The sequence below is a fragment of the Salarias fasciatus genome, chromosome 6 (assembly GCF_902148845.1).
Source record: "Salarias fasciatus chromosome 6, fSalaFa1.1, whole genome shotgun sequence".
NCBI lineage: Eukaryota > Metazoa > Chordata > Actinopteri > Blenniiformes > Blenniidae > Salarias > Salarias fasciatus.
This window is the reverse complement of record NC_043750.1, coordinates 30,731,927-30,750,979: the sequence shown is the minus strand read 5'-3', so window position 1 is coordinate 30,750,979 and position 19,053 is coordinate 30,731,927. Positions and strand designations below refer to the sequence as shown.

The following is a 19,053-nucleotide window of genomic DNA, read 5'->3' as shown; positions in this document are numbered from 1 at the left end:
CTCTTTCTCTGACCACTTCACTTAAAAAAAACCTGAATCACAAAACTTTTCCTGAACTTTTGAGTCACTCCGGTGACTTTAGGAAGACACTGTTTTCAGGAGTCAGAGCAAACTGGATGTGTTAAGTTGTGAGTGTGTTATGTTTCTTGGGTTCTCTGTGGTTTCCTGAATCTCCGCATCCTGACGCGTTTTGACGCGCGGAGCCTGGCCGCCTCCCCGCGCGCACTGGCCCCTCCTTCGGTCCTGGGCGGAGGTCTGAAGCTCTGAGAGGAGAGAAAGGAAAAAAAAGTTTGTGTAGAAGAAGCTGTGGAAGTTTTCAGAGTCAGTGGATCATCATGTCCGGCGTGGCCTCCACCCTGGCTAAGAAGCGCGCCCTGGCCGCGGGCTTCGGCACCAACGCCAACGCGGTGCGCTACCTGAACCAGGACTTCACGTCCCTGCGCGCGGAGTGCCGCTCCTCCGGGCGCCTCTTCTGCGACCCGACCTTCCCCGCCGCGCCCGAGGCGCTCGGCTTCAAGGAGCTGGGCCGCAGTTCCTACAAGACCCGGGGGGTCACCTGGAAGAGGCCCACGGTAAGGCCCGGAACCCGGACCCGGGCCCTGAGGGATGGGTGGTCCGGATCAGAGGGGATTTCAGTGGGTGGGGTCGGGAGGGGCAGAGCCTCTGAGGACAGCTCAGACTGACAGCCGTGAATAAACAGCTGCAGAGTATGCGCAGCAAGAAAAGGGAGCTTTTATTCTCTGGTTTATCCGCCTGGACAAACGTCTTTAGGGTGTAAAATGTGCAAATCTGGTCTGGATAAAGTTTTTGCAAAGTTTGATAAAGTATTTTTTAGGTGACTTGTGTACAAGTCAAGTTGTAGGTGGAGGAATAAAGGAGGCTGTCCTCTCAAAATAAGTTTAAAAAAACGCTTGACAGGAACCTCCTCCACCCGCTACCTGCAGTACATCTGTGAACTCCTCTAGAACAACTCAGTGCAGCACTGAGGCCTCTGGGTACTTTCTTCAATATTGAGTAGAAAGTGTAACTACAAAGTTAATTTGTTCAGGTTTTTAAATTGTGCACTGCTTACAGACAGTGGCTTGTGGTAAAGGTTTTTGAAGTTGAGATGAAGCCCGGCGGCACGCGATGTGAGTCACTCAGGAAAACCACAGGCTGCCAGTGCATCATGGGACATGGAGTTGCTCTGATTCATTGACATCAGGAGCACTTCCCATTAATCTGTTGAGCCTTGCAGGGCCCCTGATGGACCTGTGAGATTCAGGAGGCCCCTGATACTGGTTTCTCTTTGAAGCTTTGACAAAACAACAACAGAGATGACGACACTGAAACAGACACAACTGCAGCTTTCAGTACGACTGATAGGTTCTGTTTTCTTGACCATAAGGAACTTGTCTCCAACCCGGAGTTCATCTTGGGAGGAGCCACCAGGACAGACATCTGCCAGGGAGCTCTGGGTGAGTATTTGGTTCTGGTCTGGGAATGCACCACAGTCCCAAACGGATCCTGAATGCACCACATGCTTGTCCTTGCGCTGCAGCGATCACGGTTCTTTGGGATGTGCTGTGATTGAAGCCATCTGGATTTCACTGTTTGTCTGTTGTGTTTTTTAAAGGGACGTTTTAATGAGAACCAGCTGAAGCTGTGATTAGAGGGTGCTGCCATGCTAGGCTGTGATTGGCCGAACAGGAAGGAAGAGAGCTGCCTGCCAGCTATTGTTGGAGGGCACACCCAAAAAGAAACTGCTGCATGAGTCATGCTGATTTGGGTTAAACTAAACTTTGAGCTCAGGAATGTGCTGCAGAGTGAGACATCAGCTCAACATCTCTCTGCTCCCCGCCTGAAGCGGCTCAACATGAGTCATCACACACACACACACACTTACAAAAACAGCTACACACAACAACCCACTGACTATCCTCCAGATTCCATGAAGTTTGGTTGAAAGTTTGGCTCCTCAGTTTTTTTGATTTTGGGTGTAACGTATTCCAACATGACTTGATGTAAAACACAATAATGAAGCTGAGTGACCCCAGCTGAACTGCCTGCGGGGGCAGGAGATGAAGCGGACAGCCTGCAGAGGGCAGAATATCTGGTCAACAGCCTGCTGGGGGGGCAGTTGATGGAGTGAGCACTGTTTTTCTGTGCGTGCAGGTGACTGCTGGCTGTTGGCAGCCATTGCCTCTCTGACTCTGAATGAATATGTTATGGCCCGCGTTGTGCCCCAGGACCAGGGCTTTGGTGACGACTATGCCGGCATTTTTCACTTCCAGGTAACTTTAGATAATATGCTTGTGCTCTCATTCTTGTAAAAGAGCAGTTTTGTATTATAAACCATACTTTTCTGATCTTCTCCGTCCTGTCATTCTGCCCTCCTGTTCTCTCTGTCTTCTCTCCTCTTCCTCTGTCCTTTGTCGTTCTGCTCTCTGCTTCTTTGTCCGTCACTCTTCGTGTACCTGCAGTTCTGGCAGTTCGGTGAGTGGGTGGACGTGGTGATCGACGACCAGCTGCCGGTTAAAGACGGAGAGCTGATGTTTGTCCACTCGGCCGAGGGGAGGGAGTTCTGGAGCGCCCTGCTGGAAAAGGCCTACGCCAAGTACGACGCCCAACCTGGATCTTTTTCACAGGATTTCATGAAGCATTTGCCTAGCCTGGCATGCCAGACTGACCTCATATGTTACACACAGAGACATCTCCGTATCTCCGTGTATCCCTGAGCATGGAGAGACAGTCTGGCGTGCCAGGCTAGCATTTGCCATCAAGTGGAGGAGAATCATTATTGTTATATTTTAATTGTTTTGAAGCCGTTTGCTAAAATTAAAACACTAAAACACAAAGTTCTTCATGTTTAAAAGACTGAAGCATAATTTATTATTATCCCAGCTACAGTGCTTTGACAAAAGTATTCATACTCCTTGAACTTTTCCACATTTTGTCACATGGCTTGCATGTTCTGCATACCTGTGAAATGGAAGGAAAATGATGCATGGCTTTCAAACATATTTCCATATGTGGATGTATTGTGACAAAATGTGGAAAAGTTCAGGGTGTATGAATAGTTTTGCATGCAACAGTTTTTTTTGTTGTATTTTTTTTTATTCAAGGGCACTGACGTGTTTGTGAGCCCACAGATGTCCGGAGGTAAAACAGAACGGCATCGTTCCAGAAGGTCGATCAGTCCAGAGCTCAGAACTCAGAGTCAACATGTTTAGACTGAGAAACCGCATCAATTAAAACTGACTTTCATTTCATGACAAGTTGAAGATCACCCCGCTTCCCTGGGAGTATATTCCTGTCTGGCAGGAAAGCTTTAATTCTGTGGGAGGCTTTCAGCTGGTTCTCCTCTCGCAGGGTGAACGGCTGCTATGAGGCTCTGTCCGGCGGCTCCACCACAGAGGGCTTCGAGGATTTCACCGGCGGCATCGCGGAGAACTATGACCTGCAGCGACCGCCGCGCAATATGTTTCAGATCATCAACAAGGCGCTGGAGGCCGGAGCCCTGCTGGGCTGCTCCATCGATGTGAGTCAAGTTCTGACAAGATGAACAGGAAGTCCAGTTATTTACGTCTTTCCCACAGGTGTGAAGTGACGTGGACTTTGGAAGAACACGACTGCATTCTGTGAAAAAGTTCAAGAGGTGTGAATAGTTTTACAAGCCGCTGTATCGTACTGGTTTTCCTCTGCAGATCACGAGCGCCGCCGATTCAGAGGCTGTGACGCGCCAGAAGCTGGTGAAAGGCCACGCCTACTCCCTGACGGGCGCAGTGGAGGTGAAGTGAGCAGCGCTGGAGAGTGAGCTCAGAGCGAATGACGAGCGTCAGGGTGAAGCTGACCCCTCTTTGGATTTCAGGTGAACTACCGTGGCCGTATGGAGAAGCTGGTGAGGATGAGGAACCCCTGGGGTCAGGTGGAGTGGACCGGAGCCTGGAGCGATGGGTAGCGTCCTGTTTCCCTTTATTGTCAGAAAAACCAGCTCCTGTCGGCCTGAACTGTCCCTCCAGCCACAGCTGCTGAGTCCTCCATGTCTGCTTCGTTTGCTTCATGTTCCCGCAGATCATCTGAATGGAACTATGTGCAGGGAGACTGTCCGCACGCCAATGCAGAGGACGGGGAGTTCTGGTAGGACGACTGCTCCTCAGTGCGATCGGGGTCCTGTATCGGCAGAGTGACAGCTCCCCTCGATCCTGTCTCTGCAGGATGTCTTTCCCAGATTTCCTCCGTCACTACTCCCGAATCGAGGTGTGCACTCTGACCCCGGACACCATAGAAGACGACTCGGTCAAGCACTGGAGCGTGAGCAAGTTCGACGGCACCTGGAGGAGAGGATCTACTGCCGGAGGCTGCCGGAACCACCCCTGTTAGTACCAAACACCCCGACACTGGACCTGCCGGGATCAGTCTGATACGGGATGCACAGATTGCTAAGTTGGCAGAGGAGGTTCTCTGTGTTTTGAGCCTCCATCTTGTGCTGTCTTTGGTTTTGAAGTGTCTTGTGCAAGGCATAGAACCCTGAATTGCAGAGCATTGAGAGCATTGTCAGCCTGATTTCGTTTGATCTTGTCTGTCTCGATCAAACTGAACCGGATTCTAACAGACTCCTGGATGCTGGGTGCTGACAGTGTGGCGACTCTCCTGATGTAACTGGAAACGGTTTTCCTTCACAGACACCTTCTGGATGAACCCTCAGTTTGTAATTAAGCTGGAGGAGGAAGACGATGACCCTGATGATGGAGAGAACGGCTGCAGCTTCGTGGTTGGCCTGATCCAGAAGAACCGACGTAGGCTGCGCAAACAAGGGGAGGACATGCACACCGTCGGCTTCGCCATCTACGAGGTTGGAAATTGGTATTTTGCGTTTTGCTTGTTTGTATCTGAAGCACAAAGTCATTTTCTTCTTCTCTTTTCTTTATTTCAGCTTCCTCAACAGGTGAGCTCTGATCCTGCTGGAGAGATTCTTCTTTCCAGTTCTTCAGAGACAGATTTAAATTAAGACCTTCCAAGACTTAACTGATCCAAGAATATCTTTGTTTTGTGTGACCAACTGGTAAAAACCCAAGTCCTTCATCTTTGTTCTCTTCATAGAAGACCAGAACAGATTCATTAATTTAGTATTTACCAACATTTAAGATTTAAGATCTTAAAATTAAATGATAAACTGTGATGATTTGTCTCTATCATGAATCTGTGTCTGACGTTCTGGATGTACTGAATGCCTTCAGTTCCAAGGGCAGCGTGAAGTGCACCTAGACAAGAACTTCTTCCTGACCCACGCTCAGACGGCAAGGTCCGAAACGTTCATCAACCTGCGTGAGGTCAGCTCCCGCTTCAAGCTGCCGCCGGGCGAGTACCTGATCGTCCCCTCCACCTTTGAGCCACACCTCAACGGGGACTTCTGCATCCGGGTGTTCTCCGAGAAACAGACGGAGACCATGTAAGACTTCCTGCTACGGCCGTTTGTTTGCTTTGAGGTGGGAAAGCAGTTCTCTTTGGTTACACTTTAACATGCTGGAAATCAGTTGAACCAGGAGACGACGTCTTCTTCAGTAGTTTTTTTCCTTGAACTGATGTCTTGTTTCAGTCATCTTGTCATCTTGTTTTTAGATGCTTTCAGTTTGAAAGTTATTGTGATGAACTGACTGGTTTACTGAATGTTTCACACAAGTTTGTAGTTTTTTTTTTGTTTTTTTTTTATGATTATTTTAAACTCGTCTTTGTTCTGTGTGACTAGTTTATTGATTGGTTGTTTGGACAGAGGCTGGATGGTTTTCAGCTTATTTATGAATGGAATCAACAACAAATTCTCTCTGGTTTTTAACAAGGTTTTTTTTTTTTCTAATTTCTGACTTGTCTTGGACGGATTACTGACTGATTTCTAATTGGTCTCTGATGGTTTTTTGACTGGTATCTTGGAGTTCTGACTGATTCCATTCAGGTTTCTGATAGATCATGCACTGGTTTCTCAATGGTTTTAACTACTTTTTTTCCTGAATATTTGTGAGAGACTTTGATTGGTTTCTTTCAGGTTTCTCAATGTTTTTTCACTGCTCTTGAGATGGTTTCTGACAGCTTTTGACGCATTTCTGTCTGGTCTTGTCTTGTCTAGTTTTGTCCTGGTTTCTGACTTGTTTGCTCATGAGTTTTTCTGATCTTGAACAGGTTTTGCACCAGTTGCCGAATGGTTTTGACCACATTTCTAACAGGTCTCTGATGGTTTTTGACTGTTTTTCTGATACGTCTTATCCCAATTTTTGACTGTTTTGACTAATTTTGGGCTGTTTCTGACTGTTTGCTGATGGGTTTCTCTCTGATCTTAAACTGTTTTTTGAGTGGTTTCGCTTGTCTTGGACTGGTTTCAGATCTTTGACTGGTTCTTGAGTCTTCTCAGACTGGTTTCTTATTGATTTCTGCCTTTTTTTTGCTCCAAATAACCTTGAACTTGTCTTGGACTAAATGCTCTTTGTCTTGTTTTTCACTGACTTGGCGTGGGATTTGTTTCTCACTGGTTTCTCGCTGGTCTTGTTCCTGATGGGTTCCCAATGGCTCCTTGACTGGATTTTGGATGATTCAGCTGGTTGTATGTTGAAGTAGAAGTAGATTACAGCATTCCTAGACTGACTGAGTAAACATGCCTTTGAGCCATGAATGGAGGCCGGTTAGGATCCTTCAGGCTGCTGTGTGAGCGTCGAGTCTGAAAGGAGGCTTTCACTCTGGAGTTTGGTGTTCACAGGACATGAAGAGCGTCAGTGTTTTCGGTCGGATGAATGCGACTGGGCTGTGCTTGCTAATGTGTCCATCTTTGCACTCTCAGACCGTGTGACGACCCAGTCAACGCTGAGCTGGATGATGTAAGTTACACTGATCTATAAATGTACTTTTACTCAAGTAAAACAAAAATTCAAGCACTGAGTTAGTGGAGTTTACTGTGGCGTATCCCTGCTAGAATGTCTGAGCTCAAATGAGAACCGTTATCACTGATTAACTAAGGTCCTGCATGAGTTGTGCTGAAATGCTTGTTATATGCAAAGAGATTACATTTTTACTTTGCATGATTTTCAAGTGATAACACCATAAGTAGCTTCATGTGCTAACAGGAGTTTTCAGATAATGGATTTGCATGCTTCAGACTCGCTTGAACTTCTGTCACTTTTGTGTTTGTTTTGCTTGTGTTCGCCTGAATAGAGCACAGAGCCCCGTAAGCACCAATAAGTCCACCAACAAAAATGATAATAGTTGAAGACTCTGAGTCACTTTGAGCCTCCTTTTCTAACACAATTAAAACAGATGCAACAATAAATGACATGTTATGAATTCGTATTTTATGTTGTGCCTTAATAATCAGAATACATTTCTTCCAATACTTTACCTGATGTGGATCACACAGACAGTATTTCATACTGACTGGTGTTCAGTGTGTCTGTCCTGTTAGTACATCAGCTTCATCATATCTGTGTGCACAGCGTCACACCTCAAACTCATTTTATACACACAAACAGGACAAGACAGCAGCTGTTTTATCTGCTAACCATGCTGTTTTGTTTGTGTTCAGGAGACGGTGCCGGAGTCGGAGGTGGACGCAGGATTCAGAAACCTCTTCTCCAAACTCGCCGGAGACGTAAGTTTGATCTTTATCAGCTCTCAGGAAACAAAATCCATCGGATCAGCGCTGAAGGAACATCTACATGATGGGTGGAAGGGTTGGGGAGGCCGTGGCTCACAGGCTGACAGCTGATTGGCTTTGCTCATGTTTCAGGACATGGAGATTTCGGCGGCGGAGCTGCGAACCATCATGAACAAGATTGTTGGCAAACGTGAGCTTGAAGCTTCAATACGTTTAACGGAAGCATAATTAGCCGCAAGTTTGACTTCCTGCTTCCTGTTTGCGCAGGAACCGATATCAAGACGGATGGTTTCAGCATGGAGACATGCAGAGTGATGGTCAACCTCATGGACGTATCCTTCCACACACCCCAACTTACAAAACACACAAAACACTCATGGGGGCTTTGGCTCTGTTTGACAACGTCTCTGTAAACGGACGTTGACTACCATCCATCCATCCATCCATCCATCCATCCATATTTGTCGGTTGTCTTTGACCGTGCGGCAGGAAAGCGGCAACGGAAAGCTCGGCCTCACCGAGTTCGCCACGTTGTGGAAAAAGGTTCAGCGCTACCTGGTGAGACACACACACACACATACACATGCACGCTCATACACATGCACGCTCATACACCACCAGATGTAAAAGATGTATTTTTTGTGCGTGTGTGTGTGTGTGTGTGAAGTCCATCTACAAGAAGAACGACGCTGATAATTCCGGAACGATGAGCACGCCTGAGATGAGAGTGGCCTTCAAAGATGCTGGTAAATTTCATTAACCTCTTTATCTGCAGGACACTTTTGAGTGTTTTCCATGAAACTTTGTCGTCTGAAAGCCACGACATGCTAACACGTACACTCAGGATGCGTACATCAGCAAGGTTCGCTTCTCCTCAGCAGCGCTTCTTTTGTCGTCCAGGTTTCACCCTCAACAACACCATTTACCAGCTGCTGGTTGCTCGATACTCCGACCCTGACATGACCATCGACTTCGACAACTTTGTGTGCTGCCTGATGAGGCTGGAGATGATGTTCAGTGAGTCGCTGCTACGTCTGCTAACGGAGAGCTGTCGGGATTAGAAGATTATTTTTCCAAATGTGAAGATAAAGATGGAAACTCTTCCTCTGTTCAATGGAACAAATCGTTGGAGCTAAAAACTAAAAAAACATGTAAAAGTAAACACATATGGAGTTATTATAAAATACCTTGAAATGCGTCTTTCTGCCCTCTTGACCGTCTCACTTCTACCTTTAGGACTCTTCAAGAAGTGCGACCCTCAAGACAGCGGCACCATCCAGCTGGACTTCGCTCAGGTCAGTTGAGTTAAACTCACCTGAACACGCCGCCGCACGGCCCTCACTCTGACCTCCATCTTCTTCCTCCCGCAGTGGTTGAACTTTTCCATGATCTGAGCCGGAGCCCCGCCACAGCCTGGTCATCACATGTTAACACAGCTTCAAGGTCCCTGTGACGTCTGTTTTCACTGCCCACAATCTTACTGCCAACAAATGTCAATAAATGTCTCTGAACCCCTAACTCGCCTGTGTGTGTTCCGTGTTTCAGGAAGTTAACAGACATCAGAGGTATCAAATACATTTCAGTTCAAGGGTCACATTCAGCTCAATTTCCTCATGAGGGGTCCAGACTGGTAAAATAGAGCCATAATAACCATTAAATTTAAGCTTTGAAGTTTTTCTTTGTTGTGGTGCAGAGTAGACATGATGTAAATATCTGTATTTTCTTGAAACCAAACAATTCCTATGGGAGAGTACAACAGTCTGAGCAGAAAGTTAACTGTAATGTAACCTTTGGGTGGAAAATACAGTGAAATGCATATTTTTACAAACTCGCCCTGGCAGCATGGCTTTCAGGCTTTCTTTCTTGCAGTGAGGTAGCTAGTTTTGATGCCAGCACAATTTGCTTGGTTTTTTGGCAGGCCGAATTGGAGCCTCTTGAGGGCCAGTTTAGGTCCGCGAGCCTTACGTTTGACACCCTCGACCTGTATCCTCCATTAAGAATGGAGGCAAAGGGAAACTTTGAACCGAACGAGCAGCTTGATAAAGGTTTATTTCTCTTGATATCAACAAGGCTCGGACACAATTGATACTGTTTGGTCACGTGACTGCTGAACTGGGGGTTTTCTAAAGGCGCCGCTCTCCTCTATTGTGCTGATGCTGCAGCCCCGCCCCTCCCGCCGGGCGGGGCAGGGTGATGCAGCAGAGCATCCTCAGCTTCACAGCGGACCGGAGCACAGACCGCCTCCCGGAGCCGAGACCCGGAGACCCGGAGACCCGGAGACCCGCAGCACGGAGCGACCCAGCAGGTGAGCCGAGCCGGCCGGGGCTTTTTTTTTTCTTTCTTTTTTTTTTTTCAATTTGTGATAATTCCACGCTTCGATTCAGTACAATGTTTCATGGCGTCACGTGCTTCCGAGTCAATCGGTTTCCCGGTAAAACGGGGCTTTTTTGCTGCAGGTGATGGCGGGATGCCAAAGCCGACTTCCTGTTTACGTTCTGTTGTTCGTTATGACGTCATGGTTCGACTTGCTGTTGGAAAGAAGAAGAGTTTCTGTGAATTAAACTAAAAACAGGAGCTGCTCCTCGTTCTGACCCTCCTGCTCCTCTTGTCCCCCATTCTAATCCTTATTACACCAGATTAGGTTTTTATTTGCCACATACACAATCTCCTCATTCCGCTCTTCCTCAGTCTCCTTTTCATCCTTTGCTTCTTCCTGCTCCTCTTGCTCCTTCTACTTCAACTTATCCTTTTCCTCCACTTGTGCTCTTCCTAATCCTGCTGCCTCTCCTCCCTCTTTCACTCCTCCTACCCCTCGTTAAGCTCCTTCCTCCTCCTCATCTTCATCGCAGATAAACAGTCTCTGAATGCACGCAGTGGTCTAATCTGACTGATGACTTTAATGTAGTCTGAAGTTTTTTTTTATCTGGTCCGAGAGTTTGGATGTGAGGTTTATCTGATTGCTTGTGTTTGTTTTGGTTCAGGATGTTTGGAGGAGTGTCCAGTCAGATCCAGAAGGAGCGGAGCCGGGCCTCAGGCCTCGGCTCGATCCAGCAGGCCATTCGCTACCTGAACCAGGACTTCCAGGCCCTGAAGGAGGAGTGTCTGCAGGATGGCTCCCTGTTCCAGGACCCCATGTTCCCGGCAGAGGCCTCCTCTCTTGGCTTCAAGGAACTGGGACCCTTCACAGCCAAAACCAGAGGGGTGGAGTGGAAAAGACCGACTGTAAGACTGCTTGAACCCCCGCCAGCACAGCTCCTCTGATGGGAAGATAACAAACAACAACAAACTGAAAAGACAACAAGCGCAAACTACTGACTCAGACAAACCCAAACACACATAACAACAGCAACACACAGCAAAGCAGAGTAGCAAGCAGCTGTAGGGTCAAGACATCCGAACTGCAAATCACAATAGAGATAATACAGATAAAAACAACACACTGCAAAGAAACTGTTAAAAACATAGACAAAAACAACATTGTCAAGACAGAAATGCCACCAATTATACATTTTGTAAATACATTTTAAACATCAATTATGCTCAAATGAATATTGTATTATTAACGTGCATGAAAAGGTTCGATGCATTAATAGAATATTCTGCTTATTCACTTGCTGCTGCTATCTGGCCTCTGATTGGCTCAGTCGGCTGACAGGCTGTCTCTGATTGGCTGTTTCAGGAGTTGTCTGCGGACCCTCAGTTCATTGTGGGCGGAGCCACAAGGACAGACATCTGTCAGGGAGCTCTAGGTGAGAGGCCTTGCTGACGGTGATGGAGATCATGTGCTGGTTTATCCAGCTGTGATTTGGGAGTGTATCCACAGATGAGAGCATGTCTGAAATCCTCATTTGTTTTTGAAAACTCCTCAGCTGTAAAAAAGTGTTCCAGGTCCCCACAGTAAGGAAAACCAACAGCATAGTTCATTTCTGAAGAGAAGTTAATGAGTTTTTCTCTGAGAAACTGTTTGAAGACTAAAAGTTGTTCAGTGGACTGACGACAGCTAACACTTGCTGACATTGAGAGATGTTATGATAAAAAAAGAAACAACCTGATCCTGCATCAATACACTTAAACCAGCTTCTCTCCTTTACAAGAAGCATCTGAAGCGATGTGAACTGCATCGATCAGTTAAGTGACGTCAGCCGGTCAGACTCCATTAGAGACATTAGCAGCTGCATTGTTTATGTTGCGTGCTTTTAGCGGAGCGGCTGCGCGTTTCCAGTGAGCATTAGGCTAATGGAGTCACTTCCGGTAGCATCAACTTCTTTGTCTAATGGCACAAGTGCTGATCGGTTACAGGACCCGGGATGCAGAGGAAAACTTATTAAATATATCAATTGTGTAAAGAGAGGCAGCCTCTGTAGCTAAAACACTCACAGATTGAACAGATAAAACTATTAGTTGATAAACGCTCGATGTTCCAGGTGACTGCTGGCTGCTGGCTGCCATCGGCTCTCTGACGCTGAATGAACGGCTGCTGCACCGCGTGGTTCCTCACGGTCAGAGTTTCAGTGATCAGTATGCCGGAATCTTCCACTTCCAGGTGACGATCCGCCCGCTCTGCTCCACAGCCGTGTCTTCTCCTTTTAATCTCGGTCTCTGGCGTCTGCAGTTCTGGCAGTTCGGTGAGTGGGTGGACGTGGTGATCGACGACCGGCTGCCGGTCAAAGACGGAGAGCTGATGTTTGTCCACTCGGCCGAGGGGAGGGAGTTCTGGAGCGCCCTGCTGGAGAAGGCCTACGCCAAGTAAGAGCTGCTACATGCAGCCATTTACACATTTACACTCATCTACACCCACAGAGATGAGTGTGACATCTACATCTACAATATAGGCATTTACGCCCACATATAGCTACACACACCCATCTATCTATTCCCACACACAGTTCTCTACCCTCACATAACTCCACCTGCACCCCTTTCATCCATGTCAAGACCGTTTTAAACTGACTCAGTCTGGTTTTAACTGGTTCAAAAAGGTCCAAACTTGTTCAGAATGGTTTTGATCAGTTGAAGTGGTTAGAGGACTGGGTTGTAAAGTTCCTGCTGACAGTGAATATTTCTGCGTGGCTGTGTCATCAGGCTGAATGGGTCGTACGAGGCTTTGTCCGGCGGCAGCACCACTGAAGGCTTTGAGGATTTTACCGGCGGAGTGTCGGAGATGTACGAGCTGAAGAAAGCTCCCAGAGATCTCCATCGTATCATCACCAAAGCTCTGGAGCGAGGCTCGCTGCTCGGTTGCTCCATCGACGTCAGTCCCTTCTGAGATCGAGATCAACAAGTCTCTGATTGATTCGTCACCGAGAGCGGACGGTTTGCTGATCGGATCGTCTCACCGTGCTTCGTCTCTGTCCTCAGATCACCAGCGCTTTTGACATGGAGGCGGTGACCTTCAAGAAGCTGGTGAAAGGCCACGCCTACTCTGTGACTGGCCTGCGACAGGTGAGCGCCGCCGCGGTTCAGTTGTGAAGACTCATTGATTGGTCTGATTGGATCGCCGCTGTCTCGGGTGTGTGGTCCTGCAGGTTCGGTACCGTGGCCGACAGGAGCGTCTGATCCGGATCAGGAACCCGTGGGGTCAGGTGGAGTGGACGGGAGCGTGGAGTGACAGGTCAGTGCCGCGGCGCCGCCGGCAGGTCGGATCACTGAGGACGGCGTGCCGAACGGACTGATGAACGTGTCGTTTCAGCTCGTCGGAGTGGAACGACGTGGCCAACGAGGACAAAGACGAGCTGCTGTGTAAAATGGAGGACGGAGAATTCTGGTAGGTGAGGCTCAGAGTGGGCGGAGCCTATCGACGGCAATATGATGACGCGGCGTCTCTGTGCGCCAGGATGTCTTTCTCCGAGTTCCTGCGTCAGTTCTCCAGACTGGAGATCTGCAACCTGACGCCGGACGCCCTCAGCGAGGACTCCACCGGCTTTTGGGCCACGGTGACGTTCCAGGGCAGCTGGAGGAGAGGAAGCACCGCCGGCGGCTGCAGGAACCACCCGAGTGAGGACCACGATCCCCGCCCACACACACACACACCTAGAACAATCACCCCAGCTCGCTCAGACTGTGGAGTTTGGAGACACTAAACAGTAGAGAAACATCCTGCGAGAAACCAACAAGGACGACCCCAACCGAGCCGTCAGCAACAGACTGGTGTCAATCTGGTTTATGTCCAGGTTCAAACCAGGGCCACACTGATTCAGGACTGGTGTCACACTGGTTCAGAGTGTATTTCAGACTAGTTTAGGACTGTCAGTCTGATTTCACACAGGTTTAGGACGAGTCTCACACCGGACCAGTTCTGGACTGGTTTAGGATCAGTCTTAGGTTCAGGATTTTGCATGTTACACTTACGTGTGTGTTTTTCTTCCATAGTCCTGAACATGGCTGTGACTTTAATTGGTGTCTCTAAATTTCCTTTAGTTGGTTCTGGGTGTTTGTACTCTCGGGGTTTGTTCACCCTGAGAGATGTTGAGACCTCCAGACCGACGTCAAACCGGTTTTGGACCATGACAGAACCGCAGCATATTGAGCTGGCTTAAACTCATGGTTCATGTATCCTGCTGATGACTACATCTCCCATGATGCCCTCCTGCAGACACGTTCTGGATCAACCCTCAATACAAGATCTGCCTGCTGGAGGAGGATGACGACCCCGATGACGATGAAGCTGCGTGCAGCTTCTTGGTGGCTCTGATGCAGAAAGACCGTCGTCGCTATCGCCAGCACGGCCAGGACATGCACACCATCGGCTTCGCCATCTACGAGGTCAGAGGTCACAGTGCCGCTGTAACCATCCGAAACACCTCAGTCTCTATAAAAACTGCAGTGAAATGACTGTCCTAGAGAAAATCAATGCAGCAGAACCTAAGAAAGAAAACCTGAACCAGATTTCTTTGTTCACAGATTCCGGAGGAGGTGAGTCCACAGCGCTGTGACCCTGCAGCTCCTGCAGCGCCTGTGAGGAGGTTCTGCTCTGCAGGGGTCATTGTGGTGATCCGTTCCCACTGAACAGCTTCTGAAGGTCCTTCCGGTTCCTAAATCTGTAACAACACATAATGTCCACCACCAGGGGGCGCCAACAATGTTGAGAGAGCTGCAGAATGAAGTCAGTGGTCTGCTCTGATGGTTCAGGGAGGAAAACCCATAGAGCAGATTATTAGAAGGCGATTGGCTTTAAATGTAACATCTCAATATTTTGAGACTCATCAGACTCAAACTGAAGCGGAGGAGGGGTGTTCCACATTTCAGAGAGGTGTGGCGATTCTTCCAGTCACAAAAAACCCTTTGTTTGTCCAACAGCACCGTGGCTGTCCCAGCATCCACCTGAAGAAGGACTTCTTCCTGCGCCGCTCTTCCTGCGCCCGTTCCGATACCTTCATCAACCTGCGGGAGGTGAGCGCCAGGCTCCGCCTCCCCCCCGGGGAGTACCTCATCGTCCCTTCCACTTTCGAGCCCTCCAAGGAGGCGGACTTCGTGCTGCGCGTGTTCACGGAGAAGCAGTCTGAAACAGCGTGAGTGCTCTGGTGTCCTCATTAGCTTGTGATTCTGGTGTGTGGAAGCCGAGCGTGACCGTGTGACCCTTCACAGGGAGATGGACGACGACGTGGTGGCAGACTTAGATGACGAGGTACAAGCTTTCTGTTCTTTCTAAACTGCTTTCCATCATCCTTTCATCCTCCAAACAACCATCGACCGCTTCCTGTCAGCAGGCGGAAATCTCCGAGGGAGACATCGACGACTCCTTCAGGTCCATGTTTGCTCAGCTGTCCGGAGACGTGAGTCCAGTCTGTCCGCTGACACGCCGTTAAATCCTGAGCTCAGTCTGAGAGACGGTTTCTTCTGCCTTCAGGACATGGAGATCTCAGTGCGTGAGCTCCGGACTGTCCTCAACAGAGTGGTGTCCAAACGTCAGTAACGCCGTCAGCCTCACGCACCAGCTTCTTATGGACCTGAGTGCTTCCCCAGCTGCAGGCTCTCTGTGTTTGCTGTGGTACCTGAATGTGTCACAGCCTCTCTGAGTGACGGATGTGTCTCCTGTCTCTGCAGACAGAGACCTGCAGACTGACGGCTTCAGCATGGAGTCCTGCAGGGCCATGGTCAGCCTCATGGACGTATCCTCACCTGCTGCTCCACCGTGTGCAGATTGCAACTTCAGACTTGTGTGCACACCAGATTTTTTTTTTTCTTTTTTTGAGAGGGTGCAGACGTATTTGGTCAGACGTGTGCATTGTAGATGTGTGTGTTTGTGTGTGTGTGAGAGAAGATGTGTGTCGAAGTGTCAACCTTGACTCTGCTTCAGAAAGATGGCAGCGCTCGACTCGGTCTCCTGGAGTTTCAGATCCTCTGGAACAAGATCCGCAAGTGGCTGGTGTGTGTGTGTGTGTGTGTGTGTGTGTGTGTGTGTGTGTGTGTGTGTGTGTGTGTGTTATCCTGCGTTTGTGTGTGTGTGTGCACTACTAATGTTTCCGCTGTGTTTCTTTTAGGGAATTTTCAGGGAGTTCGATCTGGATAAATCCGGCTGTATGAACTCCTATGAGATGCGCCTGGCTCTGGAAAACGGCGGTAAATTTTCCCATCATGCATCTTTCCTAATGAACCCCACCTCCTTTCTGGGATTGCTCTGCGTGACCTCTGTGGATGTGCCTCGCCTTCAGGCTTCAAGCTCAACAACAAGCTGTACCAGATGCTGGTCGCTCGCTACGCTGACAATGAGGTCGTTGATTTCGATAATTTCACCTGCTGCCTGCTGCGCCTGGAAGCCATGTTCAGTACGTGAGGCGCCATGTTTTCTCAGATGGCATCACACTTCATCGCACTGTGTTTGAAGCTTGATTAAACTATTGGAATACCATCATCATCACATCGTCAATATGTCTTCATCATACATTTCTGTTACTGCCTTCACAGTCTTCTGTTCACGTTTGTCCGACTCCACAGGAACCTTCCAGGAACTTGACCGGGACAAATCAGGGACCGTGGAGATCAGCATCACCGAGGTAACAGTGTGGAAAAAACAACATGGCATCACGCAATAGAAACATCATGTCATATAACACTACAAAGCTCAAAAGCTTTTCATTGCATATAAATTGAAAGTACCCTCTGCATATTTGGCGTAAATGTGATCCCTGTTCTTCGTCAAGTGTATTCTTTTTATCGGAGTTGATTTTCTAGGGCTCCGAGTGTTCACAGCTGCTTCTCTCTCCACAGTGGCTTTTCATCAGCATGTGCGGCTGAAACACCAACGAAGAAGACGTGCGTCATTCAAAGAGACTCCAAAGTCCGAGTAATAAAGTGCTACTGAAGTACTTTCACATTATTTGAAGTACTGATATTTAAAGTTAAGCAGATGGAAAAATGTAAAATCAGAATCTACATGCTGCACTGTCCCTGAATGCATCACAATGTCAACACTGATAGCTGACAGTGAAACCTGTACCTGAACGCCTCACGATGTCATCCTGACACTTGACTAAATGTTATGTGACCTGGCCGGTAGCCAGTGATTGTGGTTGGATGGTTGACATTCCCAGTGGACAGCCTGAAAAAAAAAATCAGACTTTGGTGAATTTATTTGATCAAAACACAGAAATGTTATTTTTGACCTTTGTGTCGTCAGTTACCCCACCTCTGTGTAAATTCCAGTTAGACCATCTTTTAAACAGTATAAAGTACATACTTCATTCCAGACATTAAACATGTCAAGATTTCTTTCTGATGCATTTGTTAGAGAACAAAAGTTACTTCATCACAATATCAAGAAAGGGAATATTTATCAGAAAAGACAGGCTGAAATGAAGCTACTCATGTTTCCACTGTGCTCTCAGACTGTCAACGTGTGGAAGAGCAGATGGGCCCAAGTTAGATGTTTACAAAGTCTTAAATTTCAGTTAATTATTTCAAATAAAAGTCACAGCTAGAAAAAAAAAGTGAACTGACTCCATTGAAAACTGAAGCCACTGCTGGTGCAAACTAATAGGTTGGTTTGAATTAGGAGCAAGAGCTCATTTTCCCCTAAAAGGGTAACAGGTGTTATAGAATCTAAAGCACCAATAATTGAATAAATCTACTCAATATCTAATTGTACTCAAAGGGTATAGTCCTGGAAAAAACCCAGAACCTTTTTTTAATAACACGTTTTGACAATAGAAAGGTTAAATGTCAAATGTTTTGAATTAAATTTGTTTGATTTATCAGTGATTGAATGTCTCAGGCCATGCGTTTTAGTGGGGGACAATGTAATAACTGCAAGTCACGTACAACACTACAGTAGTACATCATTATATATTTCACCACACACCAATCCAGTAAAACTGGAGCCTTTTATTTCACCGGTCAGTGCAGCAGGCGGAGGTGTTCAGGTTCAGTCTGGGCTCATGTTTCACGGTTGAATCCATTAAAGCCAAAAACCAAAACCCATCGGCTGACTGTGTCTGATTTTCACCTGAAGCCACAAACACCTGCATCATCACAAAACATTAAATACCAACAGACTGAGGTTGCTTTAAGTGAAACAGCATTGACAATACAATCTTTACAGTTGACGCTGATGTTTCAGAGAGTTCACAGCTGGAGAGTCACTGATTTACAAAGTTAAACTATATTTTATGCGGTTTTGAAGAAAAACTGAGCCAAAGTTTGACAGAGGATTGTTTAATCCATGGTAATCCTGTCCAGGGTGCTGGAGCTCCTGCTCACAGTGGGTCCAGGCAGGTGAGCAGCCCATCACCAGACAGTTTCTGAACCGAGAGAACATACAAACTCCACACAGCGGTCGCGGCCTGCACAGGGACCCTCTGAGGGTTTCAGTCTTCAGTCTGCTCCCTGATCCTCCGCCCTCACTGGCCGTCCATCTCGGCCCTCCAGCGGGCCCAGCAGCACGGCCTCGGCCTCCAGCAGCGTGGTGTCGGTCTGAGCTCCCAGGAAGCGCGCGGTGAGCTCCAGGTCCACCAGCCGCAGGCGGACCCTGCTGCCCCGGTGCAGCTTCTCGCCCCCGGTCGCGGGCCGCCGACAGACGCAGTGAAACTTCCCCCCGAAGTCCACGTACAGGTCGTCCCCGACCACGTGAAAGATCCGACCGACCACCACCTTATCCCGGGGCGGACCCATCTGGATGAACGGGGACCGGCGGAGAAGCGATGCGAAGCTCTCCTCCTGACCGGAGCTGGCGGGCCCCGGCCCGGCCGCGGAGCTGTCCGCCCCCCGCCGGAGCTCTGACTGCTGCTGGAAGGCGGCGGCGAATCCGGAGCGAGGCTTGTCCGCGGCAGAGTCCGAGCAGAAGCCCCGGGAGGAGAAACGAAGTCCGGACAGACGCCTGGGCACGACCCTACACAAGGCCGCCATGATGACTGAATGAACCGGAAGAAGATGGTTTTCACTTCCGGTATAAACATAAGCACGTCCCCACTTATTTATTTTACAAAATCAGTCACAACAGT

The 19,053-nt window shown here is 48.2% G+C and overlaps 3 protein-coding genes across 4 annotated transcripts; 2 read left to right on the top strand and 1 right to left on the bottom strand.

Moving 5' to 3' along the window:
• The first annotated feature begins 227 nt into the window (after window positions 1-227).
• On the top strand, window positions 228-9,130 carry LOC115390634 (calpain-2 catalytic subunit-like). The gene is made up of 21 exons (XM_030094558.1): window positions 228-572; window positions 1,388-1,457; window positions 2,155-2,273; window positions 2,463-2,596; window positions 3,352-3,520; window positions 3,687-3,770; window positions 3,851-3,936; window positions 4,054-4,119; window positions 4,197-4,357; window positions 4,665-4,834; window positions 4,916-4,927; window positions 5,220-5,431; window positions 6,809-6,845; window positions 7,547-7,612; window positions 7,751-7,808; window positions 7,886-7,950; window positions 8,108-8,176; window positions 8,286-8,364; window positions 8,519-8,635; window positions 8,855-8,913; window positions 8,989-9,130. The coding sequence occupies exons 1-21, from the start codon at window positions 336-338 to the stop codon at window positions 9,010-9,012; spliced, it is 2,094 nt and encodes a 697-aa protein (XP_029950418.1). The 5' UTR covers window positions 228-335; the 3' UTR covers window positions 9,013-9,130.
• Window positions 9,131-9,799: 669 nt separating this feature from the next.
• LOC115390632 (calpain-1 catalytic subunit-like) lies at window positions 9,800-18,020 on the top strand. 2 transcript variants are annotated; one of them, XM_030094553.1, is made up of 22 exons: window positions 9,800-9,923; window positions 10,600-10,840; window positions 11,298-11,367; window positions 12,043-12,161; window positions 12,231-12,364; window positions 12,701-12,869; window positions 12,977-13,060; window positions 13,144-13,229; window positions 13,308-13,382; window positions 13,452-13,612; window positions 14,211-14,380; window positions 14,519-14,530; window positions 14,915-15,126; window positions 15,203-15,242; window positions 15,322-15,390; window positions 15,465-15,522; window positions 15,662-15,726; window positions 15,915-15,983; window positions 16,099-16,177; window positions 16,270-16,383; window positions 16,553-16,611; window positions 16,826-18,020. In XM_030094553.1, the coding sequence occupies exons 2-22, from the start codon at window positions 10,601-10,603 to the stop codon at window positions 16,850-16,852; spliced, it is 2,112 nt and encodes a 703-aa protein (XP_029950413.1). In that variant the 5' UTR covers window positions 9,800-9,923; window position 10,600; the 3' UTR covers window positions 16,853-18,020. The 2 variants fall into 2 exon arrangements, with proteins under 2 accessions (XP_029950413.1, XP_029950414.1); XM_030094554.1 differs by having other exon boundaries at window positions 15,325-15,390; window positions 16,826-18,019.
• On the bottom strand, window positions 17,246-18,958 carry mrps28 (mitochondrial ribosomal protein S28). The gene has a single exon (XM_030094560.1). It carries the CDS (start codon window positions 18,956-18,958, stop codon window positions 18,428-18,430), a length of 531 nt encoding a protein of 176 aa, XP_029950420.1. The 3' UTR covers window positions 17,246-18,427.
• Window positions 18,959-19,053: the final 95 nt, after the last annotated feature.